The sequence below is a fragment of the Neolamprologus brichardi genome, chromosome 1 (assembly GCF_056152115.1).
Source record: "Neolamprologus brichardi isolate AB-2024 chromosome 1, ASM5615211v1, whole genome shotgun sequence".
In the NCBI taxonomy this organism is placed as follows: domain Eukaryota; kingdom Metazoa; phylum Chordata; class Actinopteri; order Cichliformes; family Cichlidae; genus Neolamprologus; species Neolamprologus brichardi.
The window spans coordinates 38,384,712-38,411,063 of record NC_142104.1 but is presented as its reverse complement, the minus strand read 5'-3'; the positions used below and the strand labels follow the sequence as shown (position 1 = coordinate 38,411,063).

General features: G+C 40.3%; 1 protein-coding gene across 5 annotated transcripts in view; it reads left to right on the top strand.

Annotated features, from left to right (window-relative positions):
• fat3a (FAT atypical cadherin 3a) overlaps nt 1–26,352 on the top strand; it is a 163,957-nt gene that overhangs the window by 59,790 nt on the left and 77,815 nt on the right. For 3 of the 5 annotated variants that reach the window (XM_087841750.1, XM_087841737.1, XM_087841735.1), the window contains exons 3-7: nt 2,157–2,480; nt 10,844–10,905; nt 18,555–18,869; nt 19,784–19,994; nt 23,554–23,622. In XM_087841750.1, the coding sequence (XP_087697876.1) occupies nt 2,157–2,480; nt 10,844–10,905; nt 18,555–18,869; nt 19,784–19,994; nt 23,554–23,622 (981 nt within the window). The remainder of the gene's footprint in view (nt 1–2,156; nt 2,481–10,843; nt 10,906–18,554; nt 18,870–19,783; nt 19,995–23,553; nt 23,623–26,352) is intronic. The other 2 variants (XM_087841751.1, XM_087841745.1) reach the window with 1 other exon arrangement.

The window sequence follows — 26,352 nt, the reverse complement described above, 5'->3', positions numbered from 1 at the left end:
GAAGATAACCCTCTTATTTGTAGACCTTTGAGTCTTTTTCATGGTACAATTGTCTCCTTAGACAACACTGTGGTCAGCTTCAACTTTACTGGCTCTGCATTAACAACAAGCGCATCCGCTACTACTTCTTCAAGAATGAACAAAGAGTCACTTTGTGAATCTAACAGAGCATAGACGAGGACTTCTTTATTTGAATTACTTGGCATTGATGCATAAACAGGAACTATTGCTGAAGTCTGAGCACTATTACCATCATGCACAACTCTATTGGATGTGGTTTCTTGAGTGGTTTCTTGCGGCGATTGTGGCTTTCTTTCGTTACTGCACCTTGTCTCGTCATTGTCTTGTTGTTTTAAACGGTCCTCATGTAGGCATGTGGGGTGGCGTTTTGAGCAGGTGTTGCAGACCATTCGGTTGCTGCAGTTCTTGGATTGATGGCCAGGACTCAAACAGCCGAAGCACAGTTTCTCACCTTGAATGAACTTCACTCGGTCAGCAACTGGCCTTGCAGTTAGTCTACGACACTTGTGCAAGACATGTCCTGTTTTCTTACAAAACATACATGTGCTTATGTTCTTCTCAGTGGTGTTAGTTGTAAAAATCCTTGCACTTGCTGCTTGGTTCTTAGAGGTCACTACATTCTGAGGTTTAGATCTTGTCTTTTCCAAATCCCCTTGCCGCAATGTCAGGAAAGTTACAAAAATACTTAAAATCTGGGAACCTTCCATGCTCTAGCTCAGGGGTGGGCAATTCCAGGCCCCAAGGGCCGGTGTCCTGCAGGTTTTAGATCTCACCTTGGGTCAACACACCTGAACCACATGATTAGTTCGTTACCAGTCCTCTGGAGAACTGCAGGAGCTAATTTAACCAAAACAGCTGTGTTGGTTGAAGGACACATCTAAAACCTGCAGGGACACCGGCCCTCGAGGCCTGGAGTTGCCCACCCCTGCTCTAGCTGATACTGCATGGCTTTTTGGTTCCATCTGTTGCTTAACCAGTCAGGCAACTTGGCTGTCAGTTTTTGATTTTCAATGCCATCATCAAGAATACGCAGACTCTCATTGTGAGCCATGGCACATTCACAACTGCGTAAAAAGTCCACAAATTTCCTTACGTCAGCGCTCTCTCTTGACGCTGTTTTTGGCCAGGCATGTAATTTGTCTCGGCAGGCTTTTGGCAATCATAAAAGGCTGGCCGTATTGCTCATTGAGCAGTTCCCATGCAGCAACATATGCAGTATCTGAACCAATTCAGAAAATAACCGTCTAATGCCTCTCTAGACACTCCTCCAACATATTTCTGAAGGAAGAATATTTTCTCTGAGCTTGGAATGTTTTTCTTTTCAATTAGAGCTTGGAAGGATGACTTCCAATGATTAAACTTGAGGGGATCACCACTAAAAACTGTGGGCTCTGGAATAGGTAGCCTATTTGCTGATATAGCCTCAGCTAAGACCTTCACAAGCTCTCCTGTGCCATCTTGAAGCATATGTGTTGGCACTGCATCCTTTGGTGGTTGCGAGTCAGTCAGGCTATACAGACATATAGGATAAATACTGTTTATAAATTCATTCATATTATGATCATTCTCACTGTACTTTATGTATATATTAAAAGGAAAATCTTTGTGTATTTTAATGTATATAGTAACCCATGTGTCCATAGTATAGTATTTTCCATTTTTTTAATTTCCAGGCTATTTTTCTTATTTATTTTTTATTGTTTTCTAATGCATCTCTAATTCACCTTTTCTTCCTGTCCCTTGCGCTGCTGTAACAAGTGAATTTCCCCAGTGTGGGATTAAATAAAGTCTATGTCTAACATAAATACAGAGACATGGAAACATGGATTTTATTACTCTGATGGATGTATCAGAGCAACTTGGGGTTGTCCTCTTGACCAAGGATTTTTGGCATGCAGACTGGGGCTACTATTGAACCACCAATCTTCGGATTATTAAATGACCTTCTCTACCTGCTGAGCTACAAAATGGAAATGATTCACTGAAATTTCTATTCTTGTTTAAAATAGAACTAGCCAGTTGTACAGCTACAGTGTAAAACAGCTTTGGCATTACTTGAATAGGTGGCATTTCTTTTTTTGATACTTTTGTAGTAAGCTCTTGCTCTTGTTCTTTTTTGTCTTTTCCCCTATTAGGCGTGATCTACACCACTGATATGTTGGACCGAGAGAGCAAGGACTCCTATTGGCTAACAGTTTATGCCACCGACCACGGTGTGGTTCCTCAGTTCACCAGTATTGACGTATTTATCCAGGTGGAGGATGTTAATGACAACGCCCCGTTGACTTCTGAACCTCTGTACCGAACCTCAGTGCCTGAGAATTCTCCACGTGATGTTTCTGTAATCCAGATCGAGGCTCAAGATCCTGATGCCACACTCTCCACTACTGCTGAGAGGCTCAACTACCGCATTATTAGTGGAAACCCACAGAATTTCTTCACCGTCAATACCCGCACTGGTGAGAAAGCATGTGTGCATCTTTCATCAAAAAGGTAGTGCTATATGTTAACATAAGCAAATTTAATTAGAAACCAGGAGTTGTAATTATAAGTTTAGGTTATAGGTTATAGGTTATTTTTTTCAGTAATAAATTATCTTTCTTTTGTCTGCTGTGCATAACAAGTAGCAGTAACACTTACAGCTTGGTAATAAAGTGATAATAGCAGGGTAACAAGGCAGAAACAAGAACCTAATAACATGGTAATTTCATGGTAAGTTATTACCACTAATTTACAAAGCAGTAACCAATTACTGCGACAAAATGTTTCTCCCACTCAAAACGCTATGTCCAGATGAACAGAATCAACCTTTAGGGATTTACTTAGCTGGATAATTGAGCATGCATCAAGACATCCAAGTAATTTAATCCTAACAACAACTGTTACAATTGAGTAGAAGTATACTGAAATTCATGTAATTGGATAATAGACCCCCAAAACTGGGGGTAATAATGTGGAAATAAAAACATCCCCATGAGGCAAAACCAATTAGTAGTAGGTCTCTCAAAGTCCACCATCATCTCCACTGTCTTGAGCAGGGTGAGCTCCAGGTATGACATGTTCAGTTTTTTCTTAAGGAAGTACAGGAGAATGTCTATGGTTTAAAATGTGTAATTGGCTTCAACAATTGAAATTACAAGTTTACAGCGCTGGACCTCGGTGTGAAATCAGCCACCTGCCTCACATGAAGGATGACCTTCAGATTGGGCTATACAGTTTTATACCACCACAATAATAAGTATTATTATGACTACTTCCGGAAGCGGCATGGCAGTCCCTCTGTCTCCCTGTGAATCTTCTCCTCTCTCCGTTCACATCTGACCTCGCCCATATCTGCTCCTTTCCTAGAATAAAACAGAGAAGACGCCTCCCTGCCTCTACTTGATTATTAATATTATCCTACTGATTCTATTTATCTATTTTATTTATTCTATTCTGTCTAAGTTTGGGACATTCTGTTCAGACTCCCTTGGCTCAGAAAATATCATCCTGACTGTTAACCAGTTATGATGTGTAAGCATGTTCTGGACCAGACAGTGGATTCATGGATGTACCTGTCATCCATGAACTTAAAGAGTTTCACAGATTATTCTCCTGAGGTGCATCCATTAGTGTAGAGGGAGAAGAGCAGTGAGGAAAAAACATACCCCTGGGGGAGGCCGGTGCTGATGGTCTTAGTGGGATGTGATGCTTTTTCAGTGCTCATCTGCTGCCTGCTTGTAGTCATTTAATCCTTTGATGGTGGACTTCTTTGAGATCAAGTTGACAGTGGAGCGTTTGAAGCAGGAGGGGACTTCACACAGCTCCAGAGATCTGTTAAAGATGGGGGCCAGTTGGTTGGCACAGACTTTCAGATAGGAGGGATGTAGCTTTTCTAGTCTTCTGTCTCTGGAAGAGCAGACACACATCGTCCTCAAGGATCTTTAATGCAGGTCGGGGGTCAGAGGGGAGGGGGATGAGGGCTGCAAGTAGTTTTTTTGTGTAGGCATTAGGTGAGGGTGAGCCGGTGGGAGGTATGAATGATTGTCTTTCAAATCTGCAGTAGAAGGTGTTAAGGTTGTTAGCCATTCGGCTTCTCTTCAGGGTGCTGGGATGGACTCCTGTAGCTGGTGATGTGCTGCAGGCCTCTGCAAACTGGTGTAGGGTTGCTGGCTAAGAAGCTGTTTTTAAGCTTCTCCCTTCAGTTCCTTTTACCCTGATCTTCTTGCTCAGCTCATTTCTGCCCTGCTTGTACAGGGCCCAGCCCCTGCTGCTGTAGGTCTCCTCCTTGGTCCTTCTTGGCGCAGCTTCTTCAGAATTGGAGTGAACCATGGTTTGTTATTATTGCATTTGCAAAAGGTCTTAGTCTGCCCACACAAGTCTGCACAAAAACTTATGTATGATGTCAGTATGTTCATTCAAATCGGAAGTTGCAGCTTCAAAAACACTCCAGTCTGTGCAGTCAAGGCAGGATTGTAATTTGTCCCAAGTGCTTGGTCCACTTCTTCATAGTTTTAAGTTAAGTTCTTCATAGTTTTTAAAATAAGTAAAATTAAGTAAGTAAAATTTATTTATATAGCGCTTTTCACAGATAAAAATCACAAAGTGCTTTACAACACAGGAAATGGGAATATAAAAACAATATAACAGTAAATAAAACAATGTAAAACAATAAAACTATAAAAACAGCATAAGAAGAAATTAATCAAATGCTTTTCTAAATAAAAATGTCTTCCATTGTTTCTTAAAAGAATCAATGGAGTCCGTGCAGCGGAGAGACAGTGGAAGAGAATTCCACAACCATGGTGCCACAGTCTGAAAGGCCCGATCACCACGAGTTTTAAAACATGTGCGCAGTACCACCAGCAGTCCCTGATCTAATGACCTTAAAGCCCGAGAAGATGAATTTGGTTTCAGCAGGTCAGATAAATATTGAGGAGCTTGACCATGTAGGGCCCTAAAGGTTAGAACTAAAATTTTAAAATGAAACCTAAAATTTACAGGCAACCAGTGAAGGGAGGCCAAGACTGGAGTGATATGCGATCTTCTCTTGGTGCCTGTTAAGAGACGTGCTGCAGCATTCTGTACAGTCTGAAGACAATTTAAGGCTGATTTGTTAAAACAAGTAAAAAGGCCATTACAGTAGTCTAAACGAGAAGAAATAAAAGCATGAATAATCATCTCAAGTTCAAGCTTTGATACCATTAGTCTGAGTTTAGAGATATTCCGTAAATGATAAAAACAGTTTCGGACCAGCTGCTTAGAGTGCTGCTCGAGCAACATCAAGCTGACAAATATGACACCGAAGTTTCTAAGGCTTGATTTTACATAAGGGTCTAAGAAGCTGATATGCTGCCTGAGTTCTTGGACCATGTGGTCTGGAGCAAGAATTAGAGTTTCTGTTTTATCAGAGTTTAGTTGGAGAAAATTGTCATATAACCATTTGTTGATTTCTGTCAGGCAATTACTTAAATTAGACAATTTATAAAACTCATACATTTTGAAGGAACAGTATAGTTGGATGTCGTCAGCATAGAGATGATAGGAGATATATTTATAGCGCTTAATAATTTGGCCTAGAGGGAATACATAAAGTAGAAAGAGAATTGGACCCAGGACAGATCCCTGAGGTACCCCACACGGCAAAACTGTTGATTCTGATGTGACATGATTCATGCAAACAGTAAAAGATCTCTCAGACAGATATGATATAAACCATTTTAAAACATCACCAGTAATCCCAAACAAGTTCTCGAGTCTGTTTATCATGATACTGTGATCTACAGTGTCAAAAGCAGAGCTGAGATCCAACAGGACCAGCACTGTGTATTCTCCAGAGTCTGCTGCCATCAAGATATCCCTAGATACTCTAAGTAAGGCCGTTTCAGTGGAATGCAATTTACGAAAACCAGACTGGAAAGTGTCCATAACAGCATTTTTATCCAGGAAATAGTTAAGTTGTTCTAGTACTACTTTTTCTAAAATTTTCGATATAAAAGGCAATTTGGATATTGGCCTATAACTGTTAGGAAGAGATGGATCCAGCTGGGGTTTCTTTAATATTGGCTCAACAATACCTTGTTTAAAGAAGCTGGGGACTGAGCCAGTATGAAGAGAAGTATTTATCATTTCCACAATACAGGGGCCAATTGAATCAAACACACTATTGAAAAATGAAGATGGAAGGACATCAAGGGGGCTTGAAGTCTGTTTTATATGACAAAGCAGGCCTCTGATGTCTTGTAATGTAACAGGAGTAAAAGAGGACCAAGTATCAGAGGAGAGCAAGTTGAAAGTTTGATATTGAGAAGATGATGGAGAGATATTAGACCTGATGGCAATGACCTTATTTCTGAAATAGTTCAAAAACTCATTGCATTCGGACGTTGAGTGAAATGGTGCACAAGGAGCATCAGGAGAAACAATACTCTTAATTGTTTTAAACAAGAATTTAGGATCTTTCTTTTTTGAAGCTATGAGGTGTGAAAAATACTCTGTTCTGGCATTTTTGTTGTCATTTAGCAAGAGGATAGATTCTTTAAGGTGTAACTTATAAACCTCAAGCTTGGAAGCCTTCCACAAACGTTCTAGCTTGCGACAGTATCTCCTGAAATTACAAATGTTTTCATTTAACCAAGGATGAGATTTCAAACATAGGACAGTACTTTTTTTCAGAGGTGCAACTATGTCTAAAATAGAATTACACTGGTTATTAAAGGATGAGACAAGAGAGTCCAAATCATTGTAAGTCATTTCAGCGTCGAACATGGCAGAGAACCTTTTGCCGGCGTTCTGGTTTATGATTCGCCTTTCAATTGTTATTTTGGGAGCCGGGGGATCCAAATAAAACGACAAGTTAAAATATATGCAGCTATGGTCACTCACATGGACATTTTCCACACGAATATCATTTATATTTAAACCCAAGGAGAAAACAAGGTCCAATGTGTGACCCTTTACATGTGTAGGGCCAGAAACATGCTGCATAAAATTAAAAGACTCTGTGATAGTCATGAAGTCAGCAGCCATATTACAGGATGCATCATCAATATGAAGGTTAAAATCTCCCAACATTACCACCTTCTCTAATTTAATAATGGATGATAGGAGGTCGTTAAATTCAGTTAAAAAGACTCCGGCAGGGCCAGGAGGTCGGTAGATTAAAATACAATAAAAGGTGTGCAAAGAGCCGACCTTGGTCATCTGAAGTTCAAATGAGGTAAAAGAATCCGAGTTCATCAGTCTGCATGTGAATCTGTCCCGGTGCACAACAGCGAGACCTCCGCCACGTCCCGAAAGACGTGGAGTTCCGATGACGGAGCAGCCAGTCGAACAAATTTCCTTCAGATGTATATAATCCATGTTTTGTTGCCACGTCTCAGTTAAACACATAAAGTTGAGAGATTCCTTTATAAAAAGATCGTGTAAAATAAACGATTTGTTTGTGATTGAGCGAGTGTTGAACAGGGCAAACCTGATTGAAGACGTTTGGTTGGTGCAGTCAACAGCTGACTGCAGTGGCACTCGAATTAAACACCTGTGCGCACCTCTACACCTGTTACGCCAGGCGGGGACTTCAGGGCTAGCAGAAGCTAATATCCATAGTGGTACATCACCTCTGCCATCAAAACGGCGGTCGAAGGAGGGACACCAAGTGAACATGGGGCCATCAGACCATAGATTCCGAGCTGGGAACTGAAGTGTAGTGTCAGCACCAGGTGACAGTAGATGAATTGGTCGTAGGCACCGGGATTCTTCCCACATCCAAGAAGCTAATCTTCGGTACCTTCTCAGTCGCACCTGGACACCGGCCCTGGTTCCCCTACTTCTTCTTTTCTTCGTGTTAAATCCCACCGATATGTTCGGAAACATGCACTCGGGTGAGGAGCACATAAAGGGTGGAGGGAAAAATTTCCTGTAACTGTCCCAGCTGTCAAAGTGGCTCTCCATTGAATCTTTGATATACAACATCATGCCCCGATCATAAGTATTGGTGGCAGAGACAAAATCAAAACACAGGACGGTAAAAATAATATTGCAAGTGACAATAGCGGTCAGTATAAAACTATACCAGCGAGCTGTACTAGCGGCACAAGCGGCAAAGCCAAAAACAGACGCCATCTTTGTCCCTCTCAAATGGTAAATGGCCTGTATTTGTATAGCGCTTTACTAGTCCCTATGGACCCCAAAGCGCTTTACATATCCAGTCATCCACCCATTCACACACACACACACACACACATTCACACACTGGTGATGGCAAGCTACATTGTAGCCACAGCCACCCTGGGGCACACTGACAGAGGCGAGGCTGCCGGACACTGGTGCCACCGGGCCCTCTGACCACCACCAGTAGGCAACGGGTGAAGTTTCTTGCCCAAGGACACAACGACCGAGACTGTCCAAGCTGGGGCTCAAACCAGCAACCTTCCGATTACAAGGCGAACTCCCAACTCTTGAGCCACGATCGCTCAAAGTATTAGTCATTCTATTGCCATGTAGATATATCATAGACAGATCACTGAAAAAAATAGCTGTTACAGACGTAGTAATGCTAATGAGAGGAAAGACCAAAGCATAAGCCAAAACAAGTCAAAGCTGGCCGACAGTTTGAACTGACTGAACTAGCCTTAGTTCAAGTCTGCCCTTACTTCCATGTTTTTCCGGTCGCCAGCACCACGGTGTGAAAACTTTAAAATGGACCCAGAAATGTCGCTCCATTTTTTGTACATTTTTAATTCTCTTGGAGCTAGAAAAACGTTGTCGTCCCCTGCATGTTTTGTACCTTAAGCTCATCAGAGACAATCATATGCAGGTAAAATAATTTCCTTTAATCTACACGCATTTAGGAATTACTAGTTTCATGGATAATTTCAGTGGCTGAATGATTGTGCACATTTACTGTTTCATATAAAATGTGTAAATTAAATCTCTTTGAAACTTATAGAAGAACATTTTCTATTTCTATTTATTTTCTATTATTCATTTGATCCTGTAACTTATTTGTGTGCATAGATAGGCTGTAAAAATGTCACAAAGCTGAAAACATTGTTATTTTTGTGTTCACAAAAAAGCTTAGTTACACAGATAAAGTGTATAAAATTTAAGTCTTTTCACAGCTTATTTGTATATTTTACTTAAGCTTAATAATCAGAATAATGCTTTGATCTCTTCAAATGAATGAAATCATACCTTTCTACAAAAACTGTTTATGTTGTTCTCCACCTTTTCCTTAACCAGACCAGACCCTTGTACTGTAGGATTAACCTGAGTGTCCCAGTCCTGGACCGTTTTTTTTTTTAACCAGGAGGATCCCAGTCCTGATTTTTGTTGATGTATTATAAATATTCTTGTTTTATTGTTTTTGTTATTTACTTCATTCTCATTAAATAAATCTCCATTTAAAATTGTTCAACGTTAGCGTTATGTTCATACATGTTAAAAAATACCTGTAAATAAAATGAGTTCAGTGATAATTTATTCATGACATAAAACTTTAGTTTAATGCAACACATATAACAACGTAGCAAATATATCCAAATAAATAAATGTCCTAATGCATAACTCATTTTGGAACTAATCTTTCAAGTATTGAAAACAGTCTGTCCATCCTTTCCCTGTTCTCTTGCGCTCTCCTGTCCTCAGCCTCTGTCTGGGTGGCTGTCCCCCCTCCTCATCACTTTCGTTTTGGTCACCCGCTGCTACGATTGGCCCTGGAGTGTCCTCAGGGAGAGAGGAAATTAGGACAGGAGGCAAATAAATACAACACAACAACTCTTAGTAGTTGTACATTTATTAACACGTGTTCTTAAGAATTTTCTTCTTGATAACACACATACATACTTTGTATTTCTTTTTAAATTATCACATTTCTTTCTGGCCTCCAAGGAGGTGACTTTCTCCTGAAGGCCCATCTTCTCCAGAATTGTCCTGATCACACACAAACAATAAGAGAAGAGAGAAAACTATGGCAACTATGTTAATCCCTAAATCCAAAAGTTTTCGCAGTAGAACACAAGAGAAATATCGTCTGGACATCACAGGTTCTGTACAGCATGAGGGTTAATAAAACCGTAATCTTATGAATATGATATGTAAATTGATTTATTCTTGTACCTCCATGCCACAGTGGCCGAATTCTTCACCCCAATGCAGAGGTGATCATTTTCTCATCTCATTTTAATAAATTGAGCTGTTTGCTTTTTGTTCCCTAAAACATATCACCAAAAGGTTAATTCGGAAAAATCTAAATTGACTCTAAAAGTGTATTCCTCTCCCGCATTACCTCCCTCTTCGTCCGCGATTGTTATAAGAAAAATTCTCCTGTGTGACCCGCAATGAATCATGGGATATGGTAGGCCACCAAGGATACACCCGAACCCATCCTTCAAATCTGGGGAAAAGTAGGACGTATTTGTCGCCACATTTGGAGGACTCTTCAAATTTGGAAAGCTTTTGTCGGGTCGTAATTGCCCAAAATTGCGGCCCACAAATGCTACCCCTGAATTTGGACACAGCATATGACTATATTAGAGAGTTGTTTTGATACAGAAGGAATCAGGGCTAAAAGATAACCCAGGTATCATAATGTAGGCATGAAGGAGACCTGTCTTCTGCTATAATTTGTTTTGATGATCCACATAAGCCTGGAATACCACCAGGCATACCACCCTTTAGAGTTGACCCAAAACGTATAAAGTGATGTTAACGGCATAACTGCATTAACGTGGCAAATCTCAGCACTAATTTTTAAGTTATCTCCAGTGAATTATCAGCAAACAGATTGCACATTTCCTAAATTCTTGTTTGATAGTTTAATTGTTGTCTACTGTTTATTTCTCAGGTCTGATCACCACAACCTCCAGGAAACTGGACCGTGAACAACAAACAGAGCATATTTTAGAGGTAAGGAAAGATTTGTAGCTTTAGAGATTTAGAGATGAATGAAAAATGTTCAGCACCTGCAAGGTGCAAGGCTCCAAGGTGGTTGGTGCCAGTTAGGGTGGTAACCCCCAAAGCAGATGGTGGACAGGGAGCCATCAGGCTGAAAAAAAGAGTCCGTCGGACTTGATTAGCCTGCAGGACTTCAAAATCAGCCAATGGGTACCAGCAGGCCAAGTGGAACACAGCTTGAGCAGTGGCTGAAGCAAAAATTTGGTTTTTGGGAAGAGTTTAGTGAGGCCATGGAACAAGACTGTCAGACTGCCTAGAGGTTAGTGCCAATTTCAACTGAGGTGATGAAAGGCTCTAAGTGTTGTAGAGTTTTCTTAATTGACATGTGTCTACAATGTCACATGAAAATCTCTGTTGGTACACTCAGGGTACGTACGGGTGCTTGAAATCCTTGAAAATGCTTGAATTTTAATGTTGTCTTTTCAAGGTTTGAAAAGTGCTTGAATTTCAGATGTGGTGCTTAAAAGTGCTTGAAAGTGTAACTGTATTTCATTCACAATAAATAGCTATCTGATTGAATAGTTTTCTTATCAGGTAGAGAAATAAAATCAGTCGCAAAATGTAGAGGAAAAATTTCCCCGCCTGGGCTGCCTTGCGCCTCTGTCTGTTTCAATATGTGACCCCGCCCCTCCCTCGGACAGTCGGGGATGAGTGCGCTAACATACCTGTAGGTTGCTGTTTTAATGAGTGTTTGATGGAAAACAACAATGGCGGAGTTTGCGCTCTCCAGTCGCATGATAGGTGAGTGCTAGTAAATAAATTTTCAGTACGTGTACGTTACACATGCTATTGAAAAAAAAAAAAAAAAAGATTATTATTTTGCTAACTATCAAACTCTCTGGAGAAATGATTGAAATGCACTGAGTGTGATGCAGTATGGCAGCGCTATCCAACTTAGGCTTTCTGGTTAACCCTCTGGGGTTGACGGACCTAGAGTCTCCATTTCAACTTGGGTCGAACGTGCGGACTTCAAACTATATACCAGTGTTTAAATTGTGTTGATTGGCCACGTAAAGCCAATGTTTTTTGTTTTTAATAAAACGGTGGCGTTTACTCCAGGAAGAAACGGTAAAAACGGCGTTTTCTAAAGAGAGCGCTAGCAAACACGCTTTGCTTGTGAGTGTGTCAGTTCTACTAGTGAATGTGACAGATGCTGCAAAAAAGCCACCAAAGGCAGATTGCAATGTAAACCCTGAGTGACACAGCTGCTGTCAGAATCTGCAGGTTTATCCCTGTGCTGTTCTCATCTGTGTTATAGTGGACGCAAACTATTTTTTGGAGTTGCATAAATAATTTTTGTGCCTTCTTATTTGACGCAGAACGCCTGATTGTTCTGTAAATATTTTGAAATGGTTATATAAAAAACGTCTGAGCCTTGGCTGCATTTTTAGGTAAATAGTACCATATAACTTGTATGTTATTTATGTTTGCAAAACTTGTGCATATTTTTAAAAATGTACAATTTCTATTTGTATTTCAAGTTATGAAAATGATTCGTTAAACATGCTTGTGGTTTTTACAGTCAAAAATATCACTTTCTACTCGTATTTTAAATTTTGTCTCAATTTAGATAAAATGTGCTGATACAGTATGTCAAAATGAGAAAATAACAGATTGGCAAGATAAAAGTTTTTAAAGGTGAAATATAGAGGCCAAATCAAAAGTAGTCAAAAACGGCCAATTATATCCTGGACCCCAGCTTTTTTGAGTATTTGAAATAATGGTAATATGAGGGATCCATATGGTCACAAAGAATAGCCTCTTGTTTCTGTGCTACCAAAGTTCCCCGGCTTTCATTCAAAATGTGTTTATCGTCAGCACCGACAGATTAAACTACTTAAACATTATGAATGTCTTCAAGCTCACACCCAGGCCTGTGGGACACTATCAGCCACTGAGACAGTACACACATTTATATGTGCATTTGTATATGAATATTTCATACTATAAGGCTGCCTTTTTATTTAAGGGAGATGAACAAAATACATTGGAATTGTACATAATAATATCACAGACGATAAATTCAATAGATTTTAAGTAGATACTTGTGCATTCTTAAAGTCTTATATGTTGAATTGAACTATGTGATCTGTTCAAAGCCTCCCAGTCAGTGCTGTTCTCCATGCCTGTCTGACTGTACATGATGTTATTAGCACAAACACTTTAAAGTTGACGTTTAGGACTTCAACAATAATACAGACAGCAATAGAACAGTTTTATTGGGAACTAACTTAAAAAACAAACAAACATCTGTCTCCTATTTTTTGTCACACAGGTCTTCTCATCAATTTCTGATGAGAAGAATTATTTATTTCTTGTTTTTTTTTGGGGGGGGGGGTTAAACAGGAGAAGAATATCTCTAACAAGTTGATTTGTTCACATTGTCACATCTTAATTTTTAAGTGAAATGTGCATTTTGAGTTTATACACTATGTATATAAGTCGACCGTTTCCTTTTGCAGTATTTTTCTATTCCTTAACAAAAGGTGAACAAAGGTGTTTAAGAGTTCACCTAGGATGATTTGTCTTAATTTTCACATGGTCTTACTGAGGGGATGCGAATTGAAACATGCATTCTTTTTTTTGGGGGGGGGGGGGCATGTGCTGGAAAAGCTTGAAAAGGGACCTTGAAAGTGCTTAAAAAGTGCTTGAATTTGACCCTAAAAAAGGCGTATGAACCCTGTACACTATATTGGCAGACCGGTTTGGTGGTTCCCATCTTTAAGGAAGAGGACCGGCGAGTGTGCTCCAACTATGGCGAGGTCACACTCCTTAGTCTTCCCAGGAAAGCCTTACCAGGGGGCTGGAAACGAGAGTCCGTCTGTTAGTTGAACCTTGGATACAGGAGGAAAAATGTGTTTATTGTCCTGGTTACAGAACACTGGACCAGCTTTTTACCAGCTTGAGGATATCTGAGGGTGTGTGGGAGCTTGCCCAACCAGTCTACCTGTGTTTTGTGGACTTGGAGAAGGCTTTCTACCGCAGAATATTATTTGGGAGGTGCCTGTGGAGTATGGGGTGTCTGGCCTGTTGCTGTGGGGCATTCGGATCTTATTTAACCAAGAGCTAGATTTGCATTGATGGCAATAAGTCAGACTTGTTTCCAGTGGGTGTTGGACTCCAGCTTGCACTGAAGTGGTTCATAGCTGAGTGTGACGTGGTGGGAATGAGAATAAGCAGTCTGAGGCCATGGTCTTGAGCTGGAAAAGGGTAGAGTGCCCACTCCAGGTAAGGGATGAGTTGCTGCCCCAAGTGGAGGAATTTAAGTATCTCGGGGTCTTGTTTACAAGTGAGGGGAGCAGGAAATCAACAGACTGATTGAGGCTGTGGCTGGAGTGGTGCAGATGCTTTACTGGTCTGTAGTGGTAAAGAGAGAGCTGAAAGTACGAGTCCAATCCCAAAAGTAAGAGCCCCAATTTTTTTAGAAATACAAAAAACTGTTTATTTCCCATAATATTTACATAATTTTAAAGCTAAAGACTTATCTATTTGTCTACATAATCGCCATTTCGGTTGATGAATTTTTGTAGAAGCTGTGGCAGTTTTACAATGCCCATGTCATGCCTGTTCACTGCTGCAGAATCGCCTTCTGAACAAATGTTCTTTCAACTTTGGGAACAGGTGGTAGTCACTGGGTGCGAAGTCCGAACTGTAGGGTGGGTGGGTGATGAAGTTTTGCAGGAGAGCGACAGTTTGACGGGCGACCTGTGGACACACGGTGTCGTGGAGAATGCTTGGACTGTAGGAGGAAGCCAGAGTACCTGGAGAGAACTCACGCAAACGCAGAGAGAACATCCAAACTCCACACTGAATGACACCGGGCTTATGGTGGAATTGACACCAAAGGGAGGACTTTCTTGTTGTGAGGCAACAGTGCTAATCTCTGTGCGACCGTGCTGCCACAAATTGCATTATCGTTAAATGAAAAAATTAATAACTTTAAAACCTGTAATTTAAAAGCTTGATTGATGTTGGAACAAATGAATTCTTAAGACAATTCAGCCTGTATTTTGGGACTATCCTCTGCTGGAAGGCAAGAGCTCATATGAAGAACATGTAATGCGTCTGACAGAACCCGCTGGCCCTGTCTGATTACCAACTGGTCATAAATGCAGGGGTGGGAAAGATCTTCAGCCCTCCCAGTCACCTTCATGGCAGACCACAGAGCAATTGCCATACCGTGGTGCGACTAAAAAAATATTTGGTCGCACCTGTGCGACTAACTTTTCGGGTAACAAAAAAAAAAAAAAAAAAAAACTCTAACTCTCCGTGTGGTCAACAACAGACACATATTATGCCACTGTCGTGGACTAAACCAATCAGAGATAGTCAGGGGTGGCACCTCTCTGACTGGCCGTGGTCCAGTTGAAAGTGCAGGTGGAAGAGGGAGGTGAGTAGCTTGAATAAAGCGATATTGATTCATTAAATCCTGAATTGACTTTTAAGTATAACTGTGTTTTGTCAGAAATGCCAGATTCTCAGATTAAAGCTCACAAAACTATTTCAACAACCACCAAACGGCAAATGAGAGCAGGTACACGGATTCCACACAAAGACGTAAACACAGAGCGGACCCGACGCATCAGAATCAGCTTTCTCTTTCTCGGCTTTCTCACCCGACAGCACGTAGACGGACACACCGTCAGGGCTCACCGATTCTGATGCGTCGGGTCCGCGCAGTGTTTATGTCTTTTTGCGTTGATTCTGAGCTGCAGGTTTTGTCTCTCTCCAGCAGCAAAAGAAGCAGCAAACTACACTTCATATTTGATAAATGTCGTCATGGAATCACTGCTGTTTTGCTTCCACCACAAAATCACACTTCATGCACAGCTCTCTCGCTCTGTACTTCAAGAACAGTTTCCCGTCTCAAATCTCTGTTTTCTGCATTATCCATTCGCTTATTACCCACCAGTCTACCGTTGTTTACAGCGCTATCGGCCGCTGTCTTTTTCTTTTTTCTTTTTACTTTTTACTTAAATGACCTCGGACAAGAAAGCCTAATTTCCGCTGTTCAATACTGAAGAAATTTCAACTTTTTAAAATTATGCGAAATTGCAGAATATTGCAGAATATTTTTAAGGCTATCTGCTATAAAAAGCCAGGCCAGAAAAATCTCCTTCATGTTTTTCTGTGTTTTATTCTCAGTTACTTTGACACAAAGGCGTCAGCTGTGATGTTCACAATTCTGATGAAGTCTCACATGTATCAGTACTGATAAATGATCAGAATTATAATATTTACAGAAGTGGATGTAGCTGTGGGTAATAAGAAAAGAACTATTGATAACTTTTTTGTTAAGTTAAGGCCTGATCCGTCTGAAATTCATAGCCAGTACTCTGACACGGTGCCATCAATCTTTGAATGCTGAAAAAGCACAGTGTATCCAGAAAACACATTATATGCTGCAATAAATGTACTGCCCAAGTGTCCCCTCTCCCCACTGCCTTTCAGCAGCATGCAAGTAATGCGGTTGAAAAATTTGAGTGCGCCTAACTTTTGTGCCGGTGCGCCCAGGGCAAAAAGTTAGTCTAGAGCCCTGCATGTTGATATGCCACACCCTATGATGCTTTCCAGTACAGCCTGATAGAATTGAAACATTATTTTCTGATTATGTCAAGTGAAGTCAATTTTTTTTCTCTTTTTCAAACACCTTTAGTCTGTGTTAAAAACAAACAAACTAACAAACAAACAAAAAACAAAACGAGAACACATCGTGGTAATTGCAACTGAAGAGATAATCAAGTTGAATCCCAAGATAAATTTAGGATTTAATATGATTGATTTCTTCATTATGGATAAACAGTGGGTTGTGGTCTCCTACTGCTTGGGGGTCCAGCACCATCTCCTTAATAGACTCGATGGTTATCTTCACTTTGTGATGTTACGTCCAGTAAGGGTATCAGAATTAGACTATTGAATTGTATGTGCTTTCTTTCACTGACATCCAGTTGTTGACTATTAGCCTATTTCAAAATGTATTGCAATGAGTTAAAATACAAATACAAATACCTTTGTTTGAGGACAATTTTCCCTAACTGGAGCTCCTTAAATTTTAATTGAAATGCTACCCATAATAATGAGTGTGCCTTGGTTTGAGTAATGCTTTGTCCTGTAGTCCATATCAGCTCTTTGGTCTGCAATACCAGATTATTCACTGAGCACTATCCTGATAGCTACTGTGTCTCATCTATGAATGCTGACTGATATTCTTCTGAGATAAGCCCAAGAACAGTTGTGTCATCAGCAAATTTAATAATGCTAGATGTGAAGGTGTACAGTGTATAAAGGAGAGCACAACCTCTAAGAACTCCAGTCTTCAATGTAATAGAAGGAAGGAAGTGTGGGGGGCAGATGAGGAAGGTGGAGGAAATTTGACATATTGAGTCAAAAAGTCCTTGATGCAGGTGTGGATGGTTGGGACAAAGCCAGTGTGTTTTCTGAACAAAATATTTGAGATGATGGTAATAAAGACAGTTCTAAAGTCAACAAAGAGCATCCTCTAGTTCTGTCAGTGGTCCAGATGGCTGAAAATGGAGTTGCTATGGCGATAACATCTTCAGTAGACTGTTTAGCGCTATTTCTGTTCTGCTAGATCACACCTGCTCTACGTACTCACTTGCACAAAGTGCAGTATAGTGAGTCAGGATGTTTGATTAGAAGCCAAGAACAAAATATTTGGGTTGTTCTTTGTAAATATTTCAAACTATGTAATAATGACTGCATATCAGATATTTTGTCCCAACAATGCTTTATCTATCCAACCTCTTCTAAATTTCACTCTGGCAGTCACTTAATTTTAAAACTAACTATTGGTCTCAATAAGCTGCACTTTCTAATTGTGAGGGACCAAGCAGCCAAGGCATAGAGGACACAGGCAAAAAAATGTCTTCAAAAAGGGTTTTCTTTATTTTAACCCTCAAAAAGTTCAAAAATGACAAAATTCAAAAACATAATTAGCAGGCCCATAAAAGAGGTCAACCGAATATAACTCTACAAAAAGTAATTTCCAGAAGCTTAAACAAAGTGGACACAACTTAACTCACAAACTGACCTAATTACAAAGACACATGAAGGTAGCTTTTATAGTGGTTTGACCAAACCATTTTCACACAACAGGGGGGAAAACAAAAACACATTAATATTAACTAAGCACAGAATAACCTAACTAAACCTAAAATAACCCTGTTCCTGATAAGCACATGGTCTGTCCTGCTGAGCAGGCATTTTGTTCTCAGAGTCCTCAGCCACGCCTTTTGCCCAGACCAGGAAACAGCCACCACCCAAAACCAGGTAACTCAAAGAAAGAGAAACATAATTAATATAACAAAACATTTTTAGGAAAACCACACAATGCTACTATGTGCGCGCCTGATAATATCAGTTAGGTTTAACCAAATGATTAATGAATTATATTAATGAAGAAAACTGCAAAACAAACTAATAAAGTGAACAAATGGAGTAATTTACCGATGTGTGGCTGATGCCATCACACTAATAAATGTTTGGGGGACAATCTCTACTAGAACAGCATGGTTGCTTATGCGTCATGAAAGCTCAAGAACACTGTATATATTTTTGAACAAGCCTTTCTGCCCATACAGGTGTTGGTGTCAGATGGTGGCCCTAATCCCAAGCAAAGTACTGTTTGGGTGATAGTTCAAGTCCTGGATGAAAACGACAACAAGCCTATATTTCCTGAGAAGGTGTATCAAGTCAAACTTCCAGAGAGGGAGCGTAGAAAGAAGGGAGAACCAATCTATCGGGTGTTTGCCTATGACCGTGATGATGGGCCAAACTGTGACCTCTCCTACAGCATTGTGGATGGCAATGAGGATGGGAAGTTCTTCATCGACCCCAAGACAGCAGTGGTATCTTCACGCAAGGCCTTCAGTGCAGGGAGCTATGACATCCTGACTGTATGGATTTTTTTTTTAAATTTGTTAAACATGTCTGCTCTGTGAGTTAAAGAACATTTAAGTCCAAATCATAAATTAATCGCTTAATCTTTGGTGTGAAGGACTTGTTTGAGGCAGGTCTGTCCATTTCTACAATCTGGAGAACATATTCTCTGAATCTAGGGAATGTGTGTAAAAGATTCATTGTGTGTTTACTTTTGTTTTTCTTGATGATCTTGATTTTAGGAAATGCTCTTTAAAAATATTTCTTCATCATTAAGGTTGCCTGAACAGCACTCAAAATAACAGAGTTTGGTGCTTATTTAATTGATGCACACTGATTTTAGTTGACAAAAGAATAGCATTCTTCAAAAATGCTGATTGAAGAATGGGATGCCATCTCACAGCAGTGTGTGACCAAGCTGGTGACCAGCATGAGAATAAGGTGCCAGGCTCTTGTGGCTGTGTGTGTTTTTTCCACATGCTCCTGAGTCCCCATTTAATCTAATAAAGAATGCCAAACAAGAGTCAATAACAGAATAAGCTGTTTGGAAGTTTTTCAAGGGCACAACCCATATACTCAACTCTGCTCCTAAACCCACAAATGCATTTTCCTTACAAATGTGGCAAGGGGAAATAAATATGCTTTCCGATGCCTGTTTATTGTGACCATGGCAAAAAGTGTTGTTACAACAAAGAAATAATCAACCAGCATACCAAAACAAATAAGGAAATCTAAGTTTTCAACTTGTGGAAGGTCTGTATTTGATGCCAGCTAAAAACCAAAAACACAGCTAACACGTTAACGTTTAAAGCGATGAATACTGTGGACTTCAAGAATGGCGTGATATAGTTGTGGGGTATATTGTATCATAGCATATGGAAATATTTTAGTCTGCAAAAGACCCTTTGCCTTTCTTTTCCTCTATGTTCAGATCAAAGCAACAGACAATGGACGTCCTCAGAAATCCTCCACAGCGCGACTGCACATTGAGTGGATCCGCCGACCACCAGCTCTCACTCTACCGCTGATTTTTGATGAACCATTCTACAATTTCACTGTGATGGAGAATGACAGGGTGGCTGAGATTGTGGGTGTGGTATCTGTGCAGCAGAGCTCCACCCCTTTGTGGTTTGACATCACAGGTAAAATGTCCCTGTAATGGAGTATGCTTCGTAAACCACTTGAGGGTTTTGTTGTGTAAGGAAGGGTGTGCTCAGGTTTGATGCATGTTGTGTTGGTATAAATGAGGTACAGCTCAGACACAGTGGCCTGCATGGTATGTTCTCCCCATCCCAGTTACCATAGTGACAGCTTCTCAGATCCCAGTTCAAGTAATCTGTTGGTAGTCTAATATGAATTAAAATCAGGATGAAACTTAAATTAGGTATTTGTTTGTTTATTTTTCTCTCTTTGTTTTAAAAAAAGGATTGTTTCATTAAAGTATTCACAGCTATATTTACTAAGCAGGGCAATTTAATATTATGCTGCTATCACAAAACAAATGTCAACTGGAGGGGAGTGATCAACTAAAACTGTGTTAATTAATAAACATAGTTTAGCCAAGTTCATTGCAGTAACAACCCGCATTGTATCAGAAGCAGCACAAATTACCAGATCAAAAACAATTAGACTTTAGAGAGTGAGTAATGTATTTAAAACAAACAAACAAAAAAAGACCGTATTTGTACTCTGACAGGTCTCTAGCTGTGATGTATTGTTGGCTCCAATCAGCCCAAAATATATAGATAAATGCAACAGGGCATCCTGTCCTACTCTGTCCTACGACAGACATTCCCACAATACACTTTTTGTCTTTCTAGTCAGTGTACATTAACCTGGAGATACCTTCTGACTTGTGCTTCTGGCTCTCCTTAGCTCTTCCTCTCTTTGTATTTTTTCTCTGTTTTCTGTCCATGTCACTCTCACTTCAAACACATTTTTCTCACTTCATTTGTGTGTAATGATGGTTTCTCATAATCTGGAACTTAAAAAAATGTGTTTTAGTTATTTAGGAAACAATATGAAAAAGGTAAACTTTTTTTTTTTTTTTAAAAAGGATAAAACATAGAATATTTAGCATTACAGCAGCACAGGTAAGTCAACTGAAAGACCATGTAGTGTGTGTGAGTGTCATGGGTATATGTGATCATCACTTGTAAATTTGGCAAAAGACACAGACCAGGAATCCCAGCTGATGATGCAATAAAAAAAAACCCCTGCATTTTCATGTTATTTCCAATGTACAGGGTGGGCCATTTATATGGATACACTGTAATAAAATGGGAATGGTTGGTGATATTAAAGTCCTGTTTGTGGCACATTAGTATATGTAAGGGGGCAAACTCCTCAAGATGGGTGGTGACCATGGTGGCCATTTAGAAGTCGGCCATCTTGGATACAACTTTTGTTTTTTCAATAGGAAAAGCGCCATGTGACACATCAAACTTATGTTTGATGTGTCACATTACCAATAATGGTAATGTCACAAGCAAAACAATGGTGTGCTTGGTTTCAACGTAACTTTATTCTTTCATGATTTATTTACAAGTTTCTCTTTGTTCACAGCCATTGACATGTTGAAGAGGTTAACACGTGAGGAGCGGATCGAAATTGTGTTGATATCTGGTGAACGCAGTAACCGGGTCATTGCAGCAAATTTCAATGCAAGAGACCCTACGAGACCACCCATCTCCCATGCTACAGTTAGCAAACTGCTTGCTAAGTTTCGTGAAACTGGTTCATTGTTGGATTTGCCAAAATGTGGACGCAAGAAAACTGTCACTAATGAAGAAACATCAGTGGCTGTCCTAGCTTCATTCAGCAAGAGCCCACAGCGTAGCACTCGCCGCATGTCACTGGAGAGTGTCATTAGTCGAACATCCCTTCGGCAGATATTAGCTACTCACAAATGGCACCCTTACAAACTCCAGCTACAGCAGCATCTCAACTAGGATGACCCAGATCGGCGCACAGAATTTGCAGAATGGGTAAAACAAAAATTGGAACAGGACCCTCAGTTTACGCAGAAGATTTTGTTCAGTGATGAGGCAAACTTTTATGTGACTGGTGAAGTTAACAAACAAAACCACCGCTATTGGTCTGACACTAACCCACACTGGATGGATCCCTCCAAGACTGTTGGAACAGCAAAAGTGATGGTTTGGTGTGGTATATGGGGCACAACGATAGTGGGTCCATTCTTCATCAATGAACCCAATGGGTTTTTCCAGCAAGATGGTGCACCACCACATTATGGATTGGATTGGTCGTCATGGGCCAGTTGAATGGCCCCCAGGGTCTCCCGATCTGACCCCCTTAGACTTTTATCTTTGGGGTCATCTGAAGGCAATTGTCTATGGTGTGAAGATACGAGATGTGCAGCACCTGAAACTACGGATACTGGATGCCTGTGCTGGCATTTCTCCTGTGGCGTTGCTATCAGCGTGTGAAGAGTAGGAGAAGAGGGTTGCATTGACAATCCAACACAATGGGCAGTACATTGAACGCATTTTACAAGTGGTCAGAAACTTGTAAATAACTCATGAAAGAATAAAGTTACGTTGAAACCAAGCACAGCATTGTTTTTCTTGTGACATTACCAATAAGTTTGATGTGTCACATGGCCCTCTTCCTATTGAAAAAACAAAAGTTGTATCCAAGATGGCCAACTTCTAAATGGCCACCATGGTCACCACCCATCTTGAGGAGTTTGCCCCCTCACATATACTAATGTGCCACAAACAGGACTTTAATATCACCAACCATTCCCATTTTATTACGGTGTATCCATATAAATGGCCCACCCTGTACATTATTTTAACTTCATTAACTTCAAGCAAAAAAGCATTTTCTGATGGATAAACTACACGCATAAAATATACAATTTTGCCCCAAGTGATCATCCAGTAAACCTTTCAGCCTTTCTAAATACATGTTAATATCAGACTGGGTTAAAAGCCTTACAATTTGCTTTGTAACCTTTTTCAGACTGATAGATGTCAATAGCTTTGTTTCTCAACTGTTTCTTCAGATAGTGGTATGATGTGTTGCTACTTGAGACCTTAACGTACATCACTTTGTTGGACAGGTTCTGTTTAATTTCTGTGCTTGATTCATCAGTAATCAGACCTGAGTGTGTCTAATGAAACTGAACTCGGTGTGGCACAGGAATGACGGACCTGACCACATAGTTTGCTCTTTTTAGCACTTTTTATTCAGTTGCTGTTCTCACAACACTCTGTTGCAGCTTTTCGGCTACACCCACACAACAACCACAACCTCAGGTCCCAGCAAGTCTTTTGCAGGGGAGGCATGATGAACCGATGGAGCTCCGGTGTGTCAGCCTCCCCTGCAGCCATACCATAACACCATGCCCTGCCACACTGTGGTTAATGATAGTTAATTCATGATTTAACAAGGGAGGCAATTACTTTTGCACACAGAGCCAGGTAGGTTTGGGTGCCATATAATGTCATCATGGATTAATAAAGTATTCTAATTCTGATGGCCTGTAATAAATGCAATCATCATTTAGTGACAAATATGCAAAAGAATAAGGGATCAGGATAAAGGCAAATACTTTTGCACAGCACTGTATAAACTTAGTTCTTCTCCTTTCTTTTGTCCTCCCCCTGGAGGCTCTCTGACCTTTCTGTCTCACCTCATCTTTCCTGTCTCTTCTCAATGCTTCATGCTCATAAGGTCCCAGGTCTTTCCGTGAGATGTTCTATATTCTGCAGAGCACTTGTGGCAGGAACTGTTCCTCAGAAGGTATCTCCCTTCCACTACTGCTATTTTCTGCCTTCTCAGCACCCTATTTTCATTATTTTTCTGTCATTCTTCTTTATTTTACTGTTTTTGCACCAATGATGCACCCCTCTGCCTGTCATCTGTGCTTGTGGTGCATGTGCTATAACTGATTAGTTGGATGTGGCTGGTTTTTCGAATGTGCGCATGTGTGTATGTGTCTCTATCTGTGTATGTGTGAGGCAGAGAGAGAGAGAGATGGATGGACTGTTGTAGCCAAGATTAGTTGAAGGGATGCAGGTTTAGTAAAACAATACAAAAAGGGGAAAAAAAAAAAAAGGTTTCTCCAACCTTATAAACAGTACATTTGCATAATGACTGAAACTAGCCCACTGAAGGAACAATGGACTGAAATCGAAGTTCCTTGATCTTTAATATGCAAATTCTCATGACCGTTGATGAACAACTACTGACCAAAGCCCATTGATCAAAGACCACTGATCAATGGCCATGAGTACCATTCACAGAAAGTTGGGGAAATGGCTGCAATTACAGCATTGTAAAAATGGTGAAAAATCTACCCTCAGGCCCCCTCCACATTTCAGAGATAGTCTTTCCCATTTCACGTAAATGCCCCCCTTGACTCCAAACGCTCAAACCAGCGTTCCTCCCTGTCCAGGATGTGTACATCCTCATCATTGAAAGAGTGTCCACTGGCCTGTAGGTGCAAATGGTGTGCGGAGTCCTGGCCTGACGAGGAAGCTCTTCTGTGTTGTGCCATCTGCTTCACTAGAGGTTTTTTGGTTTCGCCGATGTATAAATCATAGCAATCCTCCTGGCACTTAACAACGTACACTATATTACTCTGTTTGTGTCAGGGGACCCAATCCTTAGGGTAGACCAATTTTTGGCGCAGTGTGTTTTGGGGTTTAAAAATCACAGAGGTGCTGTGTTTAGAAAAAATGCGTTTCAGCTGTTCTGATACTCGTGACAGCAGTTGTCCTTCTCTCTTGGATTGGCTGGAGCTTTCTTTAGGTGACTTCCTAGCTTTGACAAATGTCCAGCTGTCCAGTATTTGTTGATCAGTGGTCATGAGAATTTGCATATTAATGATCAAGGAACTGACCTCCCAGCCCATTGTTGCGTGGGCTAGTTTCAGTCATTATGCAATGTACTGTTTATAAGGTTGGGGAAACCAGCAGTCAGTTGAGACTGAAGAAGTCACTTGGATGAGTGACGAAATATTTTTCCCACTGAAAATGCTACGTCCAGATAAACAGAATCAGCCTTTTGGGGTTTACTTACCTGGATGATTGAGAGAGCATCAAGACATCTTCAATGCACCACAATGGTAGCCTGATATCAGACAGAATTGTCACATAATATTAAACAGAGGCTGTCAACTCAGCTGTATAGAGTGGGGAATCATAATGAAGCAGTTCGTTTTAAATTGTAGATTTAAGCTGTTCTTCATATTTTGGGCCACCAGATGCCACAAAAGAGGACTGTGGTGAAAGGCTTTGAGTAATGATCGCTTTTTTCAATATAGGCTTCAATGCTCCAGAAAGCTTCATTGGGCCATTAATACTAACTTGGGTGAACTAAAGGTGAGCCATTTATAATGGCCGATGGCAAAGTACACATAGGTGAAGCATAAAGTTCCAAATAAAACAAAAAGCAGCAGATGGCTGCCCCTCCCTGAGGCTGGCTCTGCTGGGGGTTTCTTCCTGTTAAAAGGGAGTCTTTCCTTCCCACTCTCACCAAAGTGCTTGTCCATAGGGGTATTCTGATTGTATTATATAACTGTATTAATGTAAGATCATTTTCCTTGCCATATAAAGCACCTTGAGGTGTCTGTTGTTGTGATTTGGCATTCTATAAATTGAATTAATTCGATAAATAAACAATAACAACAGAAAACTAGAATTATACTCCTCCCTCCCCCCCCCAACACAGATTCAGCTACTCTGTCCCATTTGTTTCTTTGTTATACCTGCATCTCTCCATTCCTTTTTTCCCCCCACTGGTCTTTTGCTTAGCCTCTTGATACCTACATTCACCCATTCACCACCGGCTTGCTATTGTTCTTACTTTACTTTTTTTTACTCTATTTTTCATTGTCATTTAACCCCTTCCTGGGGTAAAAGAGACAATATACAACAAGCAAACAAAGCTGAGGGTTATTCAATACACATCATAATTATTAAAAATAAGAATTAAATAAATACATCTGTCAACAAATTATGAGCATTTAATATAATACTAATTAATACTGTTCACCTTTCTCTACATGTTCACTGTCAGTCCATCCCCTTAATCTTTTTCTCTCTTTTGATTGCACTTTGATTGTTATTTGTGTCATTTCTTATATTTTAATCTGGCTGTTTGCAGAATGGAGGGATGGCCTGAGGGCTAGCAAACCCTCCTTAGAATCCAGCCACTCTGCAAGTCTTTTTGCCACTGAGGCAAGAAAATGTGACAGCAGTGCCACTGCCATCTCCCTCACTCTCCCCAGACTGAGTGAGATCTTCCTTTTGATGTAACATCAATAATTTTGATTACGCTATTTATCTCTTTGTGGTAAAATAGTTAAATAGTTTAAAGGAGACTAGATAACTCTTCCTCTAACACTTTATTCTTGATGAAAGGTGGAGCAGGATGGTGACAAAATAGGATTAACCAGAGAGAGAACAGGAGTGAGGGTGTCTTTAATCACTCCACCACTGTCAACAACTTGATACAATTTGTGCTGTC